The sequence below is a fragment of the Ylistrum balloti genome, unplaced genomic scaffold, assembly GCF_031769215.1.
Source record: "Ylistrum balloti isolate Yb309-2 unplaced genomic scaffold, AGI_CSIRO_Ybal_v1 Utg371872, whole genome shotgun sequence".
NCBI lineage: Eukaryota > Metazoa > Mollusca > Bivalvia > Pectinida > Pectinidae > Ylistrum > Ylistrum balloti.
The window spans coordinates 672,124-689,593 of record NW_026782925.1 but is presented as its reverse complement, the minus strand read 5'-3'; the positions used below and the strand labels follow the sequence as shown (position 1 = coordinate 689,593).

At 34.3% G+C, this 17,470-nt stretch overlaps 2 protein-coding genes across 2 annotated transcripts in view; one reads left to right on the top strand and one right to left on the bottom strand.

The window, feature by feature from the left end:
* Window positions 1–1,828: 1,828 nt before the first annotated feature.
* Window positions 1,829–11,893, bottom strand: LOC132563817 (2-amino-3-ketobutyrate coenzyme A ligase, mitochondrial-like). Its single transcript, XM_060228571.1, has 12 exons — window positions 11,842–11,893; window positions 8,911–9,125; window positions 8,512–8,601; window positions 8,140–8,359; window positions 7,613–7,709; window positions 7,124–7,210; window positions 6,591–6,673; window positions 5,515–5,624; window positions 3,679–3,780; window positions 3,172–3,250; window positions 2,611–2,658; window positions 1,829–1,938 (listed from the first exon to the last, which is right to left on the bottom strand). The coding sequence occupies exons 1-12, from the start codon at window positions 11,891–11,893 to the stop codon at window positions 1,829–1,831; spliced, it is 1,293 nt and encodes a 430-aa protein (XP_060084554.1).
* A 2,081-nt stretch (window positions 11,894–13,974) lies between these two features.
* LOC132563810 (condensin-2 complex subunit D3-L-like) overlaps window positions 13,975–17,470 on the top strand; it is a 37,987-nt gene continuing 34,491 nt past the window's right edge. The window contains 4 exon segments of the mRNA XM_060228561.1: window positions 13,975–14,038; window positions 15,656–15,820; window positions 16,501–16,586; window positions 17,264–17,339. Of these exon segments, the coding sequence (XP_060084544.1) occupies window positions 13,975–14,038; window positions 15,656–15,820; window positions 16,501–16,586; window positions 17,264–17,339 (391 nt within the window).

Genomic DNA, 17,470 nt, shown 5'->3' with positions numbered 1-17,470 from the left:
AATCCACAAGACTTTACAAGTTCACGTATTTCTCATTTAGAATGTCCATGCTTTCTTGCGTATGAGAACCTGTTAGATATGGACAGGTATAAAAAGCAGTACACATAGAACACCTCATGCATATCACACGTACATACCCACATTTAAAAGCCATTAGATCAATACGTCACATCCTATAGCAAACTTTCAACACGAGGACATACTGAGCGTGTCTTTACTCATTATTACTTTGTAGAATAATGGCATTCTCTTCACATTTCACACACTAGGTCTACAGCTCTCCGCCATTATTGTTTATATACCGCCTGTTGTCAGGCCTCTACTTGTTCCGGTTCAAATGTCAGTTGTCGATCAATATCTTCCACAGGTAAACACACGCAACCCATTGCGTTAAACGCCACACACATATACATGTGTTACGCCTAGTGGTTTCAGATTACCCGGTATTTAAAACCAAGCTGGCGTTTCTGTTAAAACATACGTGTATACTGATTCTATTATCCTTCCAAAGTCATTCAGCCTTGGTAGTTTTTATTTGTGGCCATGATCGTACGAAAAACTAAGCTTTCAAACATCCTTTTCTTGTTTACAGTTCTTTGTGTCTCTTACAGAGTTGAGCTTTCAATGCAGTCACCTCCACGACGCTTTGTATTTACATTTAATTTGTACATGTTAATACTGCAGTTCTGCATTCAAATATTCCAACAAGCATGACTTGACATTTCTAAACAACTGCAAATGGAAATTCCGCTTATATTATTTGTACAATTTTATCAAGCTTGATATAACGGGATTCAAAGCAAATAGATCTGACAATACTTTCTGAAGTAGACATTTGTTAAATTGTCTTTATAATACTTTACATGTATTTAATAATGTTGCTTGTATCAACAGTTCCACAAAACAATTTAACACAAGGAGGGATATTCATTGTATCTAGATGGTAATTTTGGGAACTTATTATATAGCCAAGTCTGTAGAGTTGATCGTTTAATACAGTATTAAACGTCCCTGAGCTGGTTGACTACAGGTTATCATTATTTCAATTCAGCTTACCTTACTAGTGTTAGAAACTATTTTAAGTAGTATGCTAACTACCGATTTATATTACACGAATTTTACAAAAATGAAAACAAAGCACAATGTACATTTAACGAAATAATACCCTTATTTACCATTTATTGCAAAGAACAGTTTATCATCTCAATAATACATACTGCAACATCGTTCAATACATACATGTAGAGTGAGTGTCCTTGTATATGTCCTTAGTTAAAGTAAAGTGCTCAGATGTAGATGAGGATGTCACCTTTAAAGCATTACCCTCAATGTCAGATATTTGGTTCTTGTGTTCAAACCTTTTTAATTCTGGTGTTATGTTGTCATGCTAACCCAATGTTTATCAACTAATATCCAATGTTTTTTTCAGAGAAGAAATGGCATCAAATGCAATTTTATTTCAAAACGTTCAATTAGCGGCGCTTCAAGGATAAAACAAGAATCAAATAAATGATCTTAAAAATACATATAAATCTTCGAGTATTTGATTTTTATCTCATACCCTGTCCTTTTATTGCAAAAACTACTATACCAATATATGTAACTTTTTTTTAAATAAAAAAGGAAAAATGTATTTTAATCCAATCAATGCATGCTCATCTGTCATCTCCAGAAATAAAACATACATTTAAAAATAAAAATAATATATCTTTGTTCATGGATGAAAATACCTTCGTCGTAAATAAGTTGTGAGACATTAAGGTGACATGTCTGTTTAATACACAAAATTTATGTCAAAGCATTTTTCGAGTAAACAAAGCCGCAATCTCTAATTGATGACATTTAATTTCCTTCCAATATCTACGAAAGAGTCCACTGCCCTGTCTATTTCTTGTTCTGTGTGTGCAGCCGATAGTTGAACACGGATACGGGCCTTTCCTGTATAAAAAAAACCGTCAAATTTGTTACTTCAATGATGATAACATCAACACTAAAATAGATTTAAGCAATTTCGATTTCTTTCACATATTCATTTGCGAATGCATGTTTAATTTACAGTGTTTTTCAGCTGTATTTTCATTGCAATGGACACATAATCACTTGTGCTTGACAGAAGGCTACCAAAGAATCTGGTACAAGTACTAAAGATTGTAAAACTCTTCACAGACATTCAAAAATTGTTCTTACAAGACAATCTGCTTGAATAATCAACATGAAAGTGTATTAAACTTCATCATAAAACTGTTTTCCTTCTAAGACTTGTAAGTGAGAGATGCTAATGGACTAAATTTTGAAACATAGAAGGCAAATGAGAAAAAATTAAGTTGATCGAAAGACTATTTTAGGAACATAACATCATTTTAAAGTTGAAACCAACCTTACAAAACAAAATAAAGCTATTTAGCAATAAAAGCAAGAAAAACAGAGATCAAGTACAGTAACATAACCATTCAGGTATAGACAATATCTTGATAAATATATCGATAAGTCATTGGACTTGGAAAAGAAATTCTAAATACATTATTGAAACAATGATACATGTCAAATTACTTTAAATATGTATTAGTCTAAGTATGTATAGCTGAAACATGCTTGAAAATTGTAATTTACCTTTTGGCACCACAGGAAAACTGAATCCTATAACATATATTCCTCTCGCTGGAAACAAAGTTGTTGAAATAGCATTAGCAACGGAATGAGAGTTCCATTTGTTTCATACTAAGCTTTAAAAGTTTGTTCTTCATCTATTTTTATTATTATAATGTCTGCTTGGACACAAAAATTCGTGGATAAAGAGTGTACGATCACATCGAAAAAAAAACTAAATATATATATAGTATTAGCAGAACTCAAATGTAGACCTAGAAATAAAAACGTTTCCCTGTGCCAATATTTCAAATTTAATATTTTAGGACGAAATACACATTTTAAGTGTTCAAATATTTAAAACTTTATCATGCGTTAATGACAGGTAATGTTCATCTGTTTATAAAGTACAATGAAATTATTATCCTGAATATATATTTGTCTCATAGTAACATGATTTGCTGAATTGGATCATGATGATGAACACAATATTAAATTAGCGAAATGTTTGTATTTACAAAATATTTGTTTATCCATATTATTTTGTCCGTGTTAGACCTCAGTATTCAAGTACCATTTACGTACCCAACATCTGATCAGCGAAGGCACTAGCTAATCTGGCGTCACCAAGCATGACAGGGCAGATAGGATGTACTGGGTCTCCCTGAAAAGATGAATGTTAAAAATGCATTAAGTAAGAGTGATAAAGCAGAAAAAGATTTCTCTTCCCATGCATTTTGTCTAAATCTCCCAATGTAGACAGCTTCTTGGGGTGTTGTCTGCCTCATGTTATAGTTTTTCGAATTAGAACTACGCCTTTTGTTGAACTATTATTGAATATTTATTAATCAATGGTATTACACACTGTTTACCAATGGTTTTATACACTGTATATCAAAAATAATAAAACTAAAATATTCGGAACATGTGCAGATGTTCATACATGTTCATAATGTACATCAAAATAAAGATGAAATGATGAAGTAATCTATATAGCGAATTCAAACGAACGTGAATGGTGGTAGATACAGTGCATTCTGGGTGATATTTACATTTTACATATATCAACAGTGATTAAAGCGCACTACTTACCCCGACAGTGAAACCAGCGTCCTGCATCCTTGTTCTAAATCGTTTGGTGTTTGATTGTACCCTCTTGTTAAGGTCCTCGTTTGCCATTATCAGATCAAGAGCCTAATTATAATGAAAGACGAACAAATATTTTAGGAACGTATATTGTATATATGTGATTTGAATCAGGTATGACTATCGAAATGATTTTACAAGAATTTGTTTTAATGCAGGGTCAAAGCGCCATATTTGGTGTAATGTAGACTTAATGATGTTTTCCACATGAGTGTGGATGTAATTTTTACATATATCAACAGTAAAAAAAATCAATTAAAAAATTAAATGTCGACATCAATTTTTTCTTAATTGCACAATATTGTAAAATATTTGTTTTCGTTGGGATTTCGTTTTCGTCGATTTCTTGTATACCCTTTATTCGCGTATTGTTCAAATCAGATTAAGTAGTAAAACACGGATAAGTCGAAGTCGACGGAACCAAATGAAATATTCGACTTATCCGATTGTTCGACTTAGCCGTGTTTCTATGAACAGGGTTATTGTGCATCGAGGATTGATCCTATTTCAATCGGTTGTTTTCCAGATACTTGTCTCATAGCATGGCGTGACAGTAATGAATAAGTTGTACATAAATAAAAACATTTTGTTATTGTATACACTAACGATATCTTTTACTTCAATAACGGATATAGGTATGAATACATTAAACAAAAAATGTAATGTGAAACGCGTGGATACGCACACACTCTCATACACGTAACGTAAATCGATACCTAAAAGTAATACAAATATTGTATGCACATTTACATCTTTAAGAGTAACAAGTATCATCAGCAATATCTTAAAATAAAACTCCATAATACGTAATACGTAACATCGATACCACTGAGGTGGATTGAGAAAAGGTGAAGGCCGCAGCAACATCATTTAAGTATAACATACAGCACCGTAAGAACGTAACCGCAAAATAGAAATAAAAAATAGAACAAAATAAGACTTTGTATATGTACATATATATCCAGAAAATGTATTTCAATTCATAAACTATGTCAATGACAAACTAGTATTTTATTAATGTGCATCGGTGCTGTAGTTATCACTTGTTTTTTCCTTTTGACTTCGGCAGCCATGCGCATAAGAAAGTAAACAAAACAGTGTATTTTGTTTTAAATTTCGTCGTCTAATTCTGTTTAAATTCTAACCATCACCTATACACCTGCAGTGGACCTCTTTAACATGTTCTTCATTTTATTGCCATCCTGCTTATACCAACATATATAGTAACGTGACATTACCTACTTGGATTGACCAAGATTTATATGGCAGTTGTCGTCGATGAGGCAGAAGTTGTTTACTCTTCCTGAACACCTAGTCTTATTCTTCCTTTTTAGTGTTCCCTGTGTAAATCTATTATGCTATAGTTTCGTTGAATTTGAATTTAGATTAAGATTTTGTTGGCATGTCGGTATTTTCGTTGTTGTTTTCTTATGCACTCATTTATAAATGTCATCAACAATGAACAATTTTCAATCGCTCAATAACTAATGAAAATGTTCGAGTCATCCGAGAAAAAATTAACAGAATCATCCTTTCATGTTTACATTTTGATTAAAATAATACATTTGTTTATTGAAACCTAAAATAAGGACTACATTTTTTATTTCTCATATTTACTAGTATTTGTTTCTCATCCATAACTCTCTCTAAACACCCAATTTGTGGAGATTTGCATTAGATCTTGTCTATATGCATTGTGGCTATTATTCTCTACTTTCAACCTTTATTCTTATATCTAGTGATCAAAACCTTTACACAAATCTATAAAATCTCTTTGCTTACCTTACTTGCACATGCAACAACAGCCGGCGGCAAAGCATTGGAAAATAGGTATGGTCTTGACCGTTGACGAAGCAATTTAACCAACTGGCTAGGTCCTGTCGTGTATCCTCCTGAAAAGGTAAGGAAACGACATTGGATGTACCAATAACAATAGGGATGTACCGGGTGATATAACACATCTGGAGAAAGGTTCAAAGTTAATCATCTACCTCCACCAGATGGCACCAACAGAACGATGCATTAATACCAGTTGTCAACATTGAACTGTGAACGTTTCTTTGTAAAGTTTTATTTTTCTACATTATAATTCTCCAGAATATCAGCGTAAAAACATACTTTGAAAAATGATTTAACGCCATTTTCATTATACAAATAGGAGTAACATCTAATCTTAAAATCGTCCGTGTGGTTCAGATGATAAATCAATTTTTTGCTAAAGAAAATTTAAAAGAAATCAATATCACATACAAATTGTTTGAGTAAACATTTCACTATTGTAGATTTTATGTATCAGTCCATAAATACTAAGTTCATAACGAAGGATCATTGCATTTCCTAAGATTGTACATGAGACACACAAGTGGATAGAACATTCCAGCACAACAATTTGATAGAGTAGAGCCAGACTACGAAGTAAACGTCACCATACAGCTGTTTTGTCCTTCTAGGACTCGTCAGCGATACAAATGGTTTGAATTTTGAAACGTAGGAGGCGACCGAGGAATTAAAATATTGATGGATAAAATGTACACATGTAGATGGCGAGATGCAATAACCTATTAATTAAATAAATTTAATAACTTTCATATTTCGTAAGACTTTTTGAAGGGCGTCAAGAACATGTGTATTCTGAACAGGTCTAACATATGTCTAAATATTGCTTACTATAAAGTTTGTAATTTTCAAGGTTTGAATATAACCGATAACAACATAGTAATGCAAAATTAAATGAAGAAAGAAAGCCATTACCATTCCATGCATAACAAGTGAAAATTATTTTCTATATGCTTCAAGCTTTTGAAAAAACCGCGAAATTATTAATCATCGAAAAATAAAGTTTTGACAGTATAACTCACCTGCAGCTCCTCCTAACGCTTTCCCTAACGTAGAGTTTATGATATCCGTGCTTCCTTCCATTCCGAAGTGTTCTTCTGTTCCCCTATACAAAAGAATATGACCGTTTTCAATCAAACAGAGTTAATCTGAAGTATGTAACTCTTTTCGCGCACTGCTTTTTTCCCAAATGTTCTTCGAAAAATCCTGTTCTATTCTAAACAAATCAAAATTTTGAGAATTTGGCTTAAATATGAATAATTTTAAATCAGGAATTGGGCCCGTTATCGGCCTAAAAAAGTCTGTTCTAGTCTACAAAAAGATGGTGCAAAATTTGAAGAAGTCGTCGACACATTTGCATCTTTCTATACAAATAGGTATAATTATGTCTGATAATGAACGACATTGTTGCACTCACGTGTCACTTTCTCAAACCGTTCTTGGAAATATTTTTTACAAATAGAAAAAAAACATGTATAGAGTATGCATACTTTGGAATGGTATGGTTTCCGAAAGAACGCTTGTTATCTCCAGATATAAATGGTTCAAAACTTACCTTCCTGTGCGGCCAAAGAATCCTGTACCATGACACTCATCGATGAAAACCAAAGCGTTATATTTAGTTGCTAAATCACAGATTTCTCTGAAATAAGAGAAATACAAGAAGATGTATTGAACAGGTGTTTCATAATGCGATTTACAAGAATAGATATTCCTCCTTTGCTTTTGAACTCAATTATGCGTTTAATATTCATATTCCTGACCTCTTTCAGTGGAAACATCATGTTTACTCAATTAACACTTATATTCACCGTCATGACAAGGAAGGTCGGAAAATTATGACTAACAAATCGATGAACGTCATCATATGAATTTATTCCCAAAATTCGAATTTAATTTGCATGTACAGCATGTGGGTTTTTTTTCCACAGTGAGTTAGATACAGTGTCGAGAAAGTAGCCTATCGGAAATTTTAAAAAAGTTGTATTTGTAGGTAAATTTCTTTAAACATTTAAACATTTTAGCACAAATTTAGCACACTTACGGTAAAGGTGTCACGTTTCCATCCATGCTGAACACACCGTCCGTTACAACTAGCTTCATCCGACAAGATTTGGCGTCCTGGAGCTGTGCTTCTAGGTCTGAAAAGGAAAATGCATATCAAAATATACGCTAATGAAATATTTCTTCATGACGGTAAATTGCTGAGTGATTTTAGCAACGAGTATTGAATACAAACGATATATGTAATTAAATCATGCAGGCGAACGGCGCCTGGTTGTCTCTTGCCAGCATGCTCTTGTTCATTGTCCAATCTTGATACTTACGACAATATTTTTTTTCAAAAAACTAGAGTGCCGTCTTATGCGTTGAATTACGAAACTGTATAAAACTGATAAATAAAGGGGGAGTTTCCAGGCTTCACATTACCGTGAAAAACCGTTAGCACACTTAAAATTAGAAAAATTGTTTTGAAAAGTCCATGATCCGAAATAACAGCTCTCAAATTCATATTCAGCAAAAGGTAAGAAAACATATTATTTATCTATATATAAAACAATGGCAACAGACCTGCCATATCTCTGTGTTTGTACCTCATCCTCTTCGCCTTACACAAACGAATTCCGTCAATTATGGAGGCATGGTTCAATTCGTCCGATATCACAGCATCGTCTGGGCCCAACAAAACCTCAAATATGCCAGCGTTTGCATCAAAGCAACTGGCATACAAAATGGCGTCCTCTCGCCCGTGAAAACGGGCGATTTTCTGTTCTAACTCTACATGAAGGTCCTGTAGAATGAAAATGCCTTAAGTTGGTGTTAAAGGGACACTATTTTTCTTTTTTGAATAGAGTTTTATGACCTTTCAAAATTTAAATATTGCTTTTGCTTCGATGCTTTCGACCCCAAACTATTTTTCCCACCTTCCTTTCGAAAACTTACGATGGTTCCACAAATGAAACGCGATGAGCTGACCCCTGAACCGTGCGTCTCTAAAGCTCTCTTTCCGGCCTCAATCACTTCCGGGTGACTCTGTACACAAAAAATTGCAGAAAAAAATATATATAAAAAGTGGGATTTATTTTATATTCGTTTTGTGAATTCCTAAGATGGAATGCAAATCTTAAGTCCATATCTTAAACATTACTCAAGTGTTCGCTTGAATTCAATAATCGATGACAAAATATGTTCGTCAACTTTTAGCGCTTCTTATGATTTCGACTTACGTATGCTTGGCCTAACATTATAAGTCGACTCTCCAACATGTTTAAAGCCATTCTTTCATACCAGTTTGTTTGTTTCATAAATATTTCATTTTGTTTTATTATCACTTCAACTTACCGACAACCCGAGATAATTATTGGCACAGAAGTTGAGAATATTTGAACTTTGACCTTCGACCCTGATTGATGGTGCTTGTCTAGTTACGATGACTCTTTCCGACTTCCATGTCCCGGCTTCCCGGATTCCGTCTAGTTCTTTGTCCAGAATCTGTCGGGCTTCCGACACGGCGACTGAACCTGCACCACGAGCATGGCGGAAACCACTCAGAGCAGCTGATAATTAAGAAACACGTAACCATCAGCGGATGAATGTGTTCAGTCTCTGGCGAATAATTGGGTAAGTGATATGCAGAAGTGTTGTAAAAAAAGAAATGTGTTACATCAGGGTACGAATCTTAATAATCGTTTTCAATAAGGAAATTATCACAATATCGTCCTCATATGACCCTGGCCAAATAAAAAAAAATGAATGAGGAACGAAACGTGTTATATCCAAACCAGAGAATAGATTGGAGCGACATCCAACTTCAGAACCAGTACAACATACTGTTGTGCGAACTCGAGATTCGTTTCATGTACATCAAAGATTCAAACTAGTCTTTTAATTTTATTCACAATTTGACGCACATGGAACTTTCAATTTTGCCGTGAAATGTCCCAAGGGTGTAGAAAGTTATTGTTGGCGAAACCCATAGAGTATCGAGGATTAGAGTGTTTCACTTTCACTGTAAATGAATATATTAATTTTCGTTTATAGGGTTTTGACCACGATTTCAGATTTTGTTAAATTCTGTTAGATTATAATCTAAACAGCACTAGCGCTGTTACGGTATCACTTAGATATGCCCCGATACCTACTTTCGACTGTCGGAAGTACTCGTCACGCATGAGTGAAAAGTATGATGAAGTAACCCGACACTTAATACATGTGACACTAATGTTACTTTGTGTCTGATATGTTAACAGTAGTGAAGATGGCTAACACTTCTTTCATGATTCCGTTTTATCCTTTCTAACCTGTTATCTTGTTATGAGAGCTCTCTTTTCCAAGAAAGTTGAACGAACATATGGTTGTGACCTGTAACCTATAGACAAATAAGATCCCACGGGTTTAAATGTAGAATAATGAATTTGTCTGAGGCGATCATTGTCACGTTGATAGGAAGATGCAACTTGTAAAAATGAGATACCAGGTGTAAGTCATGCTCGGTACCCATCGACTGTCAACCTTGTCGCTGTACTAACAGAGTGAAACGAAGGGAAGTAACTCTGGGAAATCAGAATGGGTATAACTGAATGTCATCTCGCTTCAGTTCCAGAAGACCGGCACATTAGGGAACAAAATTAACTAGTTGTAAAGAAACCTAAAACGTCCAAACAAACGCTTAAGGATATCATTTCTTTATCATTTTAAAATGCCAAGAAGACTATTTTCCCGTAACATCTGGGATAAATCTACATAAGTATCAGAGTTTATCTAAGATCTGTGACATGGAGAACTATCGTCAATATTTTTTTCATCTAAATACCGTTATTCATTTATCTATTCCTCTTTTGCACAATCATAATTAATGAGTCTTGTATAATTCAATCCATCTCATCTATATTGATATCTAATTCAAAGTGTACATCGTCTATTTGTGGAAAGAAGTGGGTCATTGTAGCTTGTAAATATGTGTTAAATAGGACCTCTGTCACTCAACGGATGTAGCATACTCCTTTAACCGAGTTGGTTGGGCCGTGGACTTATCACGTTGGGGACCCAGGTTCGATTTCTGTCGGGGCACTCAGCAGGAGTGTGTATTTTCCTGTTCTCTTACTTTAACGCCCAGCAAAGTCCCACGGGTTGTGGTATTTGGAGAATCGGGTCGACATTAAGAAAAAACATGAGGAGTGGTGTTAAGAGTGCGAGTCGGTTTGTCTTGTAATTATACAATGTTAAGTACAGTTCTTTGGCACAGTTGCTTCAAGCCATAGATTATCACGCCAAAGACCCTTGTTCGATTCCTTTCGGAGCACTCGACAGGATATTTCTTTGTCCTGTCCTTAAATTAATGTTATTTATCAAATTTCTTTATGCATAGCAATCGGAAAAAAACATGCTGTACAAACTGTTGAGGAAGTTTTTATGTGAACCGCGTGACAGAGAGACATATAGACAGTGAAAACACAAACAATAACATGCCCTCACGTCTGGGTTTGACTATGAAAACAATATCAATACATTTAGTAACATTAAAAAGTCTACACATTGCTCAGACATTATGGAACAGACAGGCTGTTTATAATAGGCATATCGTATCACAATTACAAAACTGTACACCGCGACACTCCATATATTGTGAAAATATAAACCAGCATTTGGCCTTGATCTGTTTATATCCATGCATAGCTATAACACATATGAATACAAAGTAACAATAATGCAGATTCACATGTGAAGTATCGACTTTATACATGTAATGGTAGACAACCATGTGAAAATGACACATTGTTGATACGCTGTCTATGAAATAACAACATATTGTACGTATGTCCCAGTGGGTCTAGGCCATGCTTAGAGCCTCTCAGTCAAACATAATGGATCGCTGTTCAACCAACCGTGAATTGATCTGTAAGCGACAAGCAAATCTTACAGTAAACAGCTTTTTTCGTGTGTGTGCATATGCAACGTTTTGTTGGATATGACGTGTCTCCATATCCTAAATTTCGACCTGTGAAATCTGTATGAATCATGTTTAATTGTCTATAAGTATATGTTATCAACTATGTTTAAAATCATTAAATGAACATAGTGTTGTGAATATGAGTTAACACATACACATGTATCGATCGCTTGAGTGAGCTGCACATTAACAGGATTGTGTCTATATTTAAGAGAACATGACATTCCACGGTTTCTGTAATTATAGCCATGTATCGTCCAATATTTTCACATACAATATCTACTTACGTATATCAAGGTCAGTCTAAAATCGGAAACACCTACCTTTTTTTGACAGAAGAGGACGAAATCGCATTAACTTCCCAATGCTGTCCATCGTGCGTCTTGTAGTTTGATCAAATATCACAACACGGGACCCTGTACTTAGTCATCCGCTTAAAATTTAAACGGCCCATATCGTTCATTCGATACTATGTACTTAAACTTGTGATTATGGTGGCTAATTCGGGACATCGTAATATCGCTTCATTTAATGGGAAGCGAGACTGCGATATCACGATACCACGATGCGATACCACGATATCGCATCATGCTATCGTAGTATCAGACACTATATGTGATGAAGTTTCACTTTCGATTCGACTAACGTTTTGAAGTGGCCTACGATACAGTTAAGTACTTGTAAAATACAGATATTAATTTCACTTTGTTAAAGTAACGATACACGTCAGCTTTAAACATACATGTACGTCAGCTCTATTTAAAGTTTCGGAAAAAAAAACATATTTTAATTTTTATTCAAGAAGGGCTGCTATAATATTGATATAATGTAAAAGCAAAAATGATGTCCCAAACACTGAAAACACGCTTCATATGCATATATATATTATATATGTATTTGAGAAAAAAATCTAGCGCTGATCTGTATTTTGAAATAGCATGTTTCTGTCTCGCGTGTAATTGACATAGATATTGATTCGGGGTAAAAAAAATGGATATCATCTTATGGTATAAAGTAAGATGCTAGATAACTTTTCAGTGAAATCATAATCATTCGCCTACTTTTGTGTTATAAAAGCCGTTACTGTCATTTACCACATTCTTTACCACTATCTGTGTATTGTCTCCTCCTCCGTAAATGTATGCCTATCCTTCAATATAGCATCATATTCCTAGCAACGATAACTGGTAGTAGTATGACGATGGTTGACTATAGCACGCTAGTTAATTGTTTTCTTTCTGAAAACTTCTAATTTTGTTTATGAACAACGCCGCAGTTTATAAAAAAAAAGTCCAATAACCGCGACGCTGCAAGATAGAACTAGAAGTATGAACAACCTTCTCCTTAACGTCATATGATATTTCATGACAAAAATCATGACGTGGAGTGTGGGCATAAGGTAGTTTGTGGATTCTCAGGAAGCCGATATCACTAACCTCTTGGTTCTGTTGTAGTTGCTATTGAGCAATGGGACATGCGACGGGCCTCCCGCATGACGTTTGGAGAGGACGTCATCAGCTTTTTCAAGGTTCCTTAAATGAACCTGGCTGTTCATGGGGACGCAAACACTGCAAACAGTCAAATTTGCTCGATTTTGTTGACATTAGTCAGTAAAGGAGCTGTTTGTATTTCATGCAATCCCGCAGAGCGTATTGTACTCCGCGATTTAGTTTATCATATTTTTCAGAAACCTTTCAGACTAATTGTATTCAGTGATGAATAAGTTAGAAATTGGTAAATCTCAAGTGAAAAACACCACATACCATTCACAATTTTTTTCTTAATTTAGTCTAAACTGCGTTGTTAAATGTCCCATCACTTTCAATAAAATATGATCTGCTTACTCAACCAATTTATCACAAAAAAATGAACGCTGTGGAATTTATCACACCATTTCTTAGTATTGTGGTACCAGGACCTCATGAAAATAAATTCATATTACTTTTCCTGTTTTACTTTGAAGTTATCTTTAGTAAGACGTTCACATGTCAATATCTTTTAATTGCATGTAAGCACAACATGTTAGTCGTTCAAAGAATACATAGTAGTTAAAAATGGTAAGTTGAATGCCGTTTATATTAGTATATATTAATGTCTGTATTATGTGACGTAACTTTTTTTGTCCTTGTTGTCATTATACCTACACAAACATGGTTAATGAAAGCTGTATCGTCCATGATATGTTTTCATAAAATAACAAGACGGTAAAGTATCAGGGAAAACTTTCTTATCTTCAAATCGCAATCATTTCCGAACGTAAAAAAGAACTATCTAAATGAATATAAAAGCAAACGGTGTAAGTCTTCCTGTATAAAAGAAAGTAAATCCATACACTGAGCTTATTGTGTCATACAAGTTCCTCGGCTGTTGTGTTACGATCGATTGGTTTCGTTTCGTTTCTTATGCAAATTTGGCTTTAAACCGGAAGTCGATTATATTTGGCGGCTAACTTGAAAATGGCGGATGTGGAAAAGACAGTCGGGGTGCTAGACAAATTTGAACTTCAGCGTCTGCAAGAAGGTTTGGCAACATATGAGGGTTAAGGTCCAAAATGGTTTCATACTTGATTGATATCCGTCTGGTTGATATGGCAACATTATGCCTTACAGCCACTGATTTAATGTAAAGTCGATCAGCTGTTTCAGACAGCAGAAACTAGACGAAAAATCGGCAATAACAACAACGATTATTCTAATCATTTAAACTAAATATCAGCAAATTTATCTGGAAAGATGTGATACTTGTCAGTTTTTTTTGTTTTATGTGTCCGTCAATTGAAATGAAAGTCTTCTAGTCAATGAAATTGAGATAAAAAAAGCTTTGAAGTCAAAGCCGATTTCTTAGATTTCAGTGCAAGTAGTAAGGGGAGTAATTCAATGTAAATGACAAAATACAAGTAATTTCTATTTAGATGTTCAACTGACAAGCATACTCGCAAACGACGAGGACTTTTTTTCTGAAAATTTTACATTTTGAATAGTTCCCCCGTTGGTCTCAGCTTCTCAACCACCGTCGAACGTACAGACAGGGGATGTTAGCAATAGAAACTTGTTGTGGTTAATCCGTTTCCCCCAAAGTAGAGTTGGATGTTTGAGTTCAAGGTACTGGAGCACTGGCAAATATAGCTATGTAGTCAAAGCTGTGTCTATACGTATATAGCGCAAATGTAAACATACAGGTGAGGTCTGGTCACATTTCTTTAGTGCAGATAAAAAAATGGATGACGACTCATGTAAGTCGGTAAAATGTAAAATTAATGGGTTTTTTTTTGCCTATTTGCTCAATTTCAGGGGACTTTTTTCTAATTTCATCCTAAGATATTTTCAGTATCCACGCACACTTGCTATTTAGTAACAAGCTCTATAGCTAGTCCAAATATGGTGTCATTCACTATTAGTGTCATCTCTTCAGACAAGCGTCCCTTTGATGCAGATTCAGGCTACAGATGTGTTTCAGCATGATGTTTCTGAGCAAAAAATTATTACCTGCAATGAATGATGATAATGTAGTGGAAGCAAGTGAAATATGAGGTGTTTTGATATTGAATTATGAAATATCAAGTCTTACCATCAGATATAGGGATGCTACTACCAAAAATTGCAACGGCGATATTCAACCAACTCAACGGAAATGGTGTCTTATGACAAAAAAACATTTGATTTATCAACTCACTAGATTTGTCAATTAGTGAATTATGCAACATGCTTCATTGGTTGAAATAAAATTGGACTGTTGTTGGGCAAGGTGTCTTAAGCAGGATGGCAATGTCCTCACTAACTCCTGAGGTATACATAGACTTTTTGTGAGATATCTTTAGATTTTATATTTTAGTGAGCCCTTTATAAAACTCTAGTAATGTTACTCTTTAGTAGAAAACTTGTTAATGTAAAATATGTCATTATTCAATTGTGGATTCAAACCTGGAGGCCCTGGCTTATTAGTGTTATGCTCAACCAATCAAGCTAAAAAGGTTTCTTGAATTGATTGGTATATTGCAGTTAGTACATTGTATTTCAACCAGGTTACATTGATAAATTTTATTCAAATTTGTTTATATTTGTTTTACTTGATTTCTTAACGTATTTCATAAAGATCTTTTGGCATTATAAGTTATCTTTTTTGATGAATGATTTTCAGACTGGGTGAAGGCTGTTTGGGACAGTGATTTCACAGAAATAGACCCTATTGACATTGACCTACAGAATGAATTCCAAGACAATGACTTCCATTGTCAGTCATTACGTCTACTACAGGAAAGTTTGGTGGACTGGATCACACACAAGGAAGGAGATCAGGGAGAAGGTAAACACAGTCATATATTGTAAACTTTCAAACTTTTCCCTGAAATTCTTTTTTATATGTCAAAGGAAATGGGTAGTACTCAGTTCAGTTACAAATACTATCATATGAATCCCATGGCAGCTACACATGTGAGACATTTGACATTTTGACATCAGACATTTGTCAGAGTGTTTAATGTCTGATGAAGGTGCCAGAGCATTATGCAAAATCATGCTTTTTAGCAGTGTAAATGTTGAAATTTTTGTCAGTTTCTGTCATGGACAATCGTAGAAATATATAACCACATTGGATACATTATTGGATGCATCCTGTGTGACAGATCATGAAATTGGTAAAGATTATCAGTAAAATTCAAATTGCATCAAAATTCTGTTACAGGTGGTATTGTTGATTTCCATAAAAATGTCTTATTTTTTGTATTTGTATGAGTAATGATTACATCAATTGTTCAAGAAGACTGTGAATTCAATAAAGACAAGAATATTTGTTGTGAAACTGGATTAAGAAGACTTGTTTCCATTTCTGAAAAGTTGAATTAATTGTCTTCAAGATCGGGTTTACAGAATTAATAATCACATGAATTTGATTTTTTCCTCTTTCATTTTGATGAATTAATGTTACTGGGATTGTAATACATTGATTAAACACTGATGTATGTTGGTGATTCTGGCATTTTTCAGGATTCTGGACCGTCCTGGTGGAAAATGATATTCAACATAAACACCTGATTGCTCTGTTTGCATACCTTATCGATATAGGACAGTCGGTAAGATAATTTGATACTTTCACCAACAATGTTTGGATGCAGGACTGAAAAAATTCACAAGTGCCTAAAATTTATGCAAGAGTTATTTCCCTTCTCTCTCCACATGTTATTTGTTTTAAGACATATTAATATGATGGTGATATACTTTTAAGGTTATTTCTGTATCAAACCAATTTGAAAACTACATATTTGTCTAACAGGAATCTCTGAAAAGTGATAAAATTAAATCAGACAGTTCCATGAGTTTTCTCTAATACCTACCATAACTGACGTCTTCCAGTGGGATGTACTTTTTACTGGAATAGCTTTAGTTCTAGGGTGCATAGTTTTCGACAGGTTTCATTGTACCTCTCAACACTAAGAAGGGTCTGAAATTATTATATAGGTATTAGATATCCTTCCATAATCCTAGAACTTCAAATCTCTTGTTTATTTTTTTTTTTAGCTTTTTTTTTTTATAAATATAAATCCTTCATTAGATTACCATTGTGTGTTGGTTACAATCCAATGTTTGTATGTGGTCTGTCATTCTGTGCATGTATAAAATGAATGTATTTCCTAAGAAGTAAACATCAACAGGGGAAATAACTCTTTAGCTCATAAAACTTATTGTTGCTTCACTGTCTCTTTGCATTAGAACAGAGGCATTTTTCATTTATGATTATTTTTTTTCTCAGAAAACTGCAGACATTGTGAAAAAAGAGTCCGCCATTTTATCTTGTTCTGGGTACCTTAAGTTACTAACGGTGCCAGGTAAGACTGGTTTAATTAACTTTTGAATTTAATATTTCTTGTTTAAAGTAAGTGTTCAACATCCATTTTTATTTATCTATATATTACAACTATGCTTCATTCTTGTCATACTTCTGTTGACTTGCAATCTT

What these genes read in the sequence shown, in the direction of transcription:
- LOC132563817 (XM_060228571.1), bottom strand. Translation starts at nt 11,893, where the DNA reads ATGGACAGCATTGGGAAGTTAATGCGATTTCGTCCTCTTCTGTCAAAA. An exon ending in GTTTCATTTGTGGAACCATC is followed by an intron (nt 8,360 to 8,511) that starts GTAAGTTTTCGA and finishes TTCATTCTACAG; the next exon opens with GACCTTCATGTAGAGTTAGA. An exon ending in TTCTTTGGCCGCACAGGAAG is followed by an intron (nt 6,674 to 7,123) that starts GTAAGTTTTGAA and finishes TCTTTTGTATAG; the next exon opens with GGGAACAGAAGAACACTTCG.